Source organism: Eucalyptus grandis, chromosome 10 (genome assembly GCF_016545825.1).
Source record: "Eucalyptus grandis isolate ANBG69807.140 chromosome 10, ASM1654582v1, whole genome shotgun sequence".
NCBI classification, from domain to species: Eukaryota; Viridiplantae; Streptophyta; class Magnoliopsida; order Myrtales; family Myrtaceae; genus Eucalyptus; species Eucalyptus grandis.
The window spans coordinates 23,414,991-23,421,174 of record NC_052621.1 but is presented as its reverse complement, the minus strand read 5'-3'; the positions used below and the strand labels follow the sequence as shown (position 1 = coordinate 23,421,174).

The window sequence follows — 6,184 nt, the reverse complement described above, 5'->3', positions numbered from 1 at the left end:
CCTAGTGGAGTCTGGTCTTGGTGAATTTTTTTAATTTTTTTAAGAAAAAGTGTGCATTACTTTTTCTTTAAAAAAAAATGGATTTGATTCTCCCGGTTCTATGCGGCGAGGCGAAGTGATCGAAGACGGTCTCCGGTGGGATATTCCTAGTCTCCACCTCCTAGCCATGCAAGATCTTGGTCCCGTAGTCGTGATTATTACTCCCCTCTGCGAAATGAAGGTACTCAAGGTATGTGGCCTGCTTTGCTTTCTTGTTTCTTGCTGTAGGTTCTATTTCCTTCCTCAGTTGATTTAGGGAAGGGGAAAAAACAAAACCATATAGATTGTTGAATAGGGCAAATAAATAAGAAGGCATGCAATGGCTAATGCTCTTCGGGGCTTGTCCGTAACTCTTTCATCTGTTATAAAGCTATTTTTCTATGGGACCTTCCCTATAAACATCATTACCTCAGTAGACTCAAGCCGGATCTAGTGATTATGGTTTTGTTCTCATCAAGATGTGGTCTATGGCAATTTATTATTATTTTTTTCTGGTACTTAGGCTATGTTGGATCATTCAACACGTGCGCGAACTTTTTTGGCATAAGTTGTGTGCTGGGATATAGTAACTCCTGATGACTTTGAGTCGATATCTGACGGTATGCATTTTATTAGCATTTGGTGAGGTTTCGAACTTGTGCAAAAAATTTGTTCTTGGTATGTTGTAATCATTGTTTTTGGGGAATCTCATTATCTTTGTCCGGTTGCATCCAGTTGCTAGAGATTTTAGTTGATACATCTCTCTGTAAAATTCTAAAATTTTGGTTTATGCAGTGATATTTTCGAGTTCCAAAGCTTTTGCGTATTTTTGTTGTATGATGTGATGCATTTTCTTTTGGGTCAGATCTGCTTCGCCTCAAGAGAAAAGGCACGGCCGAGAGAAGTCATACTCCCCACGTCCCGGTCGGGAGAGGTCATACTACGATCCCCGCCTATCAATGGTTCCCGAAGCCACGGTGAAAGTCCGGCCCAAGGCAAAAGCGGGAGCCGAAGCCGAAGCCCTCCTCTTGAAGACTATGCCGGGAGCCAAATGGAGATGGGACTCTAGTCAGTAACCAGCCGATAGGATTCCAGGACTTTCTTTCATATTTTGTCCCTGAGTTTGATAATCTCTCTATTGCACCTTTGTGGTTTGTTGTCATTATGTATGTAGACTCCTCTACTGTTGGTGTTAAATATTGTAAGACGTCTTTTTCATGTCGCAATCTGATGGAGATTGCATGATGAACTTAATTTTGTTGATTGTTGGTGGATTTGGCCCTCAGGTGTCTCTGTTATTATGGAAATAGTGAACTTAATTGACGTGCACCGGGATGTCACTGTCTACTATGTAAAATTTATGGGTGTTTCTTGATGAGAAAATCAACTGTTTCAGACCTAGGAATTTAATTTATGGTCAGATCGGATCTAGGAATTTGGATAGGTAAAATTGATTAGCATGTAGGAGGTAGGACAATCGAATGTTATTGAATATGATCTTGAGGATGTGCTTCGGTTGATGAACCATATGGGCATTCCGAGCAAATCGGCTATAGCACATGAGCTGCAAAAGTTTATTGCTAAACTACTTACCGTTCTAATCTATTCTCAGGACATTTTTGCGATGGAGATTTCCGCGTCCAGAGTTTAATTTTGCTTATCGACATGTCCAACTGGAAAATTAACATGTTTGGTAGGCGGTAATATAAAGCGTAAAATTAATAGTAAAAGCTGTTAAATATAATAATAGTTCTGAAGTGTTCTCTTCTATTTTGCTTTCGTTCTTTCGATAGTAAAAGCTGTTAAATGTAATAATAGTTCTGAAGCGTGCTCTTCTATTTTGCTTTCGTTCTTTATATGACAAGTGTCCTCTCAACAGACATCAGGAGATCAAAACATTTGAGGTGAGGTTTAGCTAAAGTTGCCATTCGAAATGGTCTCTAACCCCTTTGGGTTTTAGCTACGAAGTAGGTATCATTCCACTAATGCATGTTGCCGAAAGCCTGCATCGCAGTCGCATTTCACTCAAAATTACAAATCGACGTAATTGCCGGTCGGCCAACCATCTGACGCCAGCTTGTCTAGATAGCGCCACTCAATTGGCAAAAAGTATGCGAACCCTGTTGAAAGTGCGGAAAAGCTAGTTACCGAGCACAAGCCGAAACTCTCTACACCCAACGTGGCGATGTCCAAGGGCTGTTCTGGTCTGAATGGGAATGGTAACACGTCTCTTTCCGAATTATAAAGAAAGCTGCTGTGCTTGGGTTGGTGTTTAAGGGTTAATGACGAGGCGATTTCAGAAATCGCCACCCGACGTTCTCCACAGAACATGTCCTAACCAACTAACTACCTCTGCCTTGTGGTACTCGACAACCTTAACTCTCTCATCACCTAATCATCCAGAATTAAATTTCATACGAATGAGACGACACCTTAAGAAATTGTTGACTTAAAACAAAGACAAATCACGTGGTCCATCGTCAACCCACGTCCCTCACCTACTACTCAATGGCGCCTCCTAATGAAGTGTCAAGCGACTGACGCTCGTTGCCCAGAGAGGGAGAGGGAGAGGAAGATGGGCAATCCCAAGAGCATCAACGAGGTGGGCTTGGATGACCTGGTGGAGGCGGGCCTGTCCAGGGAAGCCGCCGCTGAGCTCGAGCGGAAGCTCCGGGAGTCGGTGGCCCGAGCCTGGCAGTCCAGGATGCCGTCGCCGGGGCTTGAGCTCGACCCGAGGGAGGTGTGGAGAGAGCTGGCGAGCGCCAAGGCGTTGAAGCCGTCGCACCCGCACCGGGTGCATCAGCTGGTGTACTACTCGGTGTACTCCGGTTGGGACGCCTCCGCTCGGGGCCCTCCTCTCTACTGGTTCCCTTCTCTGTAAGAAGCCTTCTCTTGCAGCTCATTTCGCCGTTCTCTGTTTCTTATTATTCCGTTAGCCATTTTGCGGATTCTTTTTGTTCCTTTTGTCTTTGTTGGGTTCTTTGCATGGACGATGTAGGATCAATGTTGAAAAATAGTGTCTGAAAATGTGCTTTCGGTGGTGCTTAAGCATTTTCTTGGAATGGCGGTTACTTGGTTGATAGAAGTAGAATGAGCCTGGACACACTCTTAAGGAGGCAAGGAGAATGTATAAGAAGGAAAAGGGACAGCGAGTTTACGTGGAGTGGGTCGGTGGCCTGGTTGGCAAATGTGAATTCATCGAACCACCGGTGAAAAAGGCGATGGTCCGTATTTTGCACGTAGCGAGCGTAAATGATGCGATTGGCCTTAATTTATAACATTTCTGTCTAGGGGAAATAGATGAATGTTGCTCGTTGTGAATCAGGACTGATTCCTTTTTCTGTTCAAATCCTTCCAGATGACTTACTTGTGCCATTTGCAGAGTTAAAATATGTATGATTGGCTGAGGTTGTGGTGAATATTTTGCTACAAAGCTTTTCATGCGTGGCTCTCGGAATTGTCTGTGAATTTAATCATTTTGTGTTCAAATCTAAACCGATGCAGTATTCCTTTCTTGACAGGTCCCAATCAAAACAAACAAACTTGGGACGCCTCATGGAATCGCATGGCAGAAAGCTTCTGGGGTCATCATACAAGGATCCCATAACGAGCTTTAGCCTTTTTCAGAAATTCTCCGTGGAGCATCCTGATGTAAGTCGGTTTCTGTGTACTGGAAAGAGCCCACTTAATTTGTTCTCCACTGAGAAATTTCCATGGCTCCTAGCGACTTTCTATGCTCATAGTTTATCGGATTCTCTTAACTGATTCCAGGTCTACTGGTCGATAGCTCTTAATGAACTCTCACTTTCATTTCATTGTCCCCCAAGCTGCATTCTCGACACCAGTGACAAATCAAAGCCCCGGGGTACGTGGCTTCCGGGGGCGGTATTCAATATAGCTGAATGCTGTTTATTGCCCTCACAGCAACAGAGGAGAGGGGATGACAGCATAGCCTTAGTATGGAGAGATGAAGGCTATGATCACATGAATGTTAACCGTATGACACTAAAAGAGCTTCGAGAACAAGTAATGTATGCTCTTCTTCCTCTGATGCTAGCATAATTTTGCTCCTGTGAGAGGTTGATGTTTGCAAAAAGCCACGCTTACCTTTTTTATCTAAGTTCTCAGACGATGAAATCAAATCATGGTTTTGGAATCAATGCCTGTCCCAAAATGCCAATTGTTGAAGCACATTGCACTTCTACCCAGACAATCAAACTCAGGCGAGTGCTCACACAGCCTCGATGATGTAATTTCATTGTCTGAGAACTTTGGTAAAATGAATTTGCTCAGCACTTGGAGGTGCATCTTCAAATTTTGTGTGCCTATTCGGAGTTGTATTCATAATCAATGTGAAAAGTGACATAATTTCAAATCTTCAAAAAATGCCGGCTCCATTGGTTTCTCCTTACTTTTCAAATCATTTTCCTGTTCTTTTTTTAGCATTGTGCTTGACAATGACGAGACTGCAATAACCACATTACTAGATTCGAAAACTTTTCCAATCAAGTACATTGCCTCCACTATCCTCGCACCACTGACCTCAGTTGAACTATTGCTCTTTGTAAACTCGTAAAACTTGCCGGTCCATTTTCACTTTGCTGCTCCTAACAGAAATAGAAATACAAGCAGGTTGGTGGCAAATGCTCTGGACGCGACATTCTCAAAGGGAGACACGATTGCAATCGACATGCCAATGACGGTCCATGCTGTTATCATATATTTGGCAATAGTACTTGGCGGATTTGTTGTTGTATCAATAGCTGACAGTTTCGCACCCAAGGAAATTGCAAGCCGTCTGCACATTTCAAGGCAAAAGGAATCTTTACTCAGGTGACCTCTCATTCTTGTGAGTTATCAAGCCGTCTGTAAATGCTGTAACTTTGCTTGGAACTTCTGAGTTCTGAGATGTCAACTTTAACAAGAGCTGAAGCAGAGGGAAGTGGTTATAGCATATGACAAAGTTACACCTATCAACAAAGTTACACCTATTGATATTTATATAGGAGATTTGATTACAGAAATGCATGACTTAAACGTGGGAATCTCTTTAATATTCTGTTGGTAATAATATGTGACCCTATTGCTTTATCAGTCTTTAAGCCAAAAGCTTGCTTTCACTTGTCAATGTATCACCTAAATTAAGTTTTATTTCCTTCAAGTGGTTGCTGGTTCAAGTTTTTCTGTATTATTTAAGCAGGCTTCAGATAAAATTTTCAGCTCGCACGAGATTTCATGCTTCTTCTATGAGTTAATTGCAATACTACAGGAACTATAAATTATTCTTCATATGTTTCAGGATTTTATACAAAGAGGAGGCCGGAAGTTTCCATTGTATAGGTAAATCGGTCACTTCATTCCTTCTTTGTAGCGACTTTTCTCTTGACAATGAACCCATTGCATAAAAAAGATGAAAATGGAGGAGAAACGGATCGAGCGTGTCTGACAGTCTCGTTCCATCTTTTCCCTTACGAGTTTTAGCTGTCATATCATCTCACTTGTCATATTTGGCTTTACTCTGATATTAAGTTCTTCTCTTGTGTAAATTTACCCGTACTTTACTGTTCAAGTCCCTAGAGAGTACTAGAATGCGGATATTCTGTTAACGAACTAACAGCGGGTGTTCTTCTCCACCCTTGCAGTCGAGTTGTGGAAGCTAATCCAGTGAAAGCGATCGTGCTTCCTGTGGCTGGAGATAGCGTGGACGTGAAGTTGAGAGAGCAAGACATGTCATGGAAAGCTTTTTCTTTCACAAGTGGATCATGTTCCAAGGTATCCACCAACATTTGCATTGCCCAGTATTTCCACAAAAAGAGTATGCAGGTCGACAAGAAAAGCTATTGTTAGCTATCCTTGAAGTTTTTAAATAACATCATCCCAATTTCAAAAGTCTTCTGAGTAGTCGTGAACTTGTGATCGTCGGTTGAGAAGATGTGACATGCACAAAGTGTGATTTCTGTTACTTTCTGCAGAAGGCATTATTACCCAGCCTTTTACCAAAGCGCCGACTCTGTGACAAATATCCTCTTTTCTTCCGGAACGACAGGTAGTGTAAGTTGAAGATAGCGCCTTGTTTACACCTAACTTTGAGAATTCTGTGATGTAATTCCTTCCTGCGAATAATTAGGAGAACCAAAGCGATACCCTGGACTCAACTCTCGCCTAT

General features: G+C 42.3%; 1 protein-coding gene across 1 annotated transcript; it reads left to right on the top strand.

Moving 5' to 3' along the window:
* Positions 1–2,582: 2,582 nt before the first annotated feature.
* Positions 2,583–5,769, top strand: LOC120288983 (probable acyl-activating enzyme 18, peroxisomal). The gene is made up of 6 exons (XM_039303340.1): positions 2,583–2,895; positions 3,540–3,669; positions 3,790–4,049; positions 4,651–4,851; positions 5,318–5,358; positions 5,661–5,769. The coding sequence occupies exons 1-6, from the start codon at positions 2,594–2,596 to the stop codon at positions 5,684–5,686; spliced, it is 960 nt and encodes a 319-aa protein (XP_039159274.1). The 5' UTR covers positions 2,583–2,593; the 3' UTR covers positions 5,687–5,769.
* Positions 5,770–6,184: the final 415 nt, after the last annotated feature.

Coding starts and splice junctions, on each gene's coding strand:
- LOC120288983 (XM_039303340.1), top strand. CDS start 2,594: ATGGGCAATCCCAAGAGCATCAACGAGGTGGGCTTGGATGACCTGGTG. Junction 2,896..3,539: donor CTCTACTGGTTCCCTTCTCT/GTAAGAAGCCTT, acceptor CTTTCTTGACAG/GTCCCAATCAAAACAAACAA. Junction 3,670..3,789: donor TCTCCGTGGAGCATCCTGAT/GTAAGTCGGTTT, acceptor AACTGATTCCAG/GTCTACTGGTCGATAGCTCT.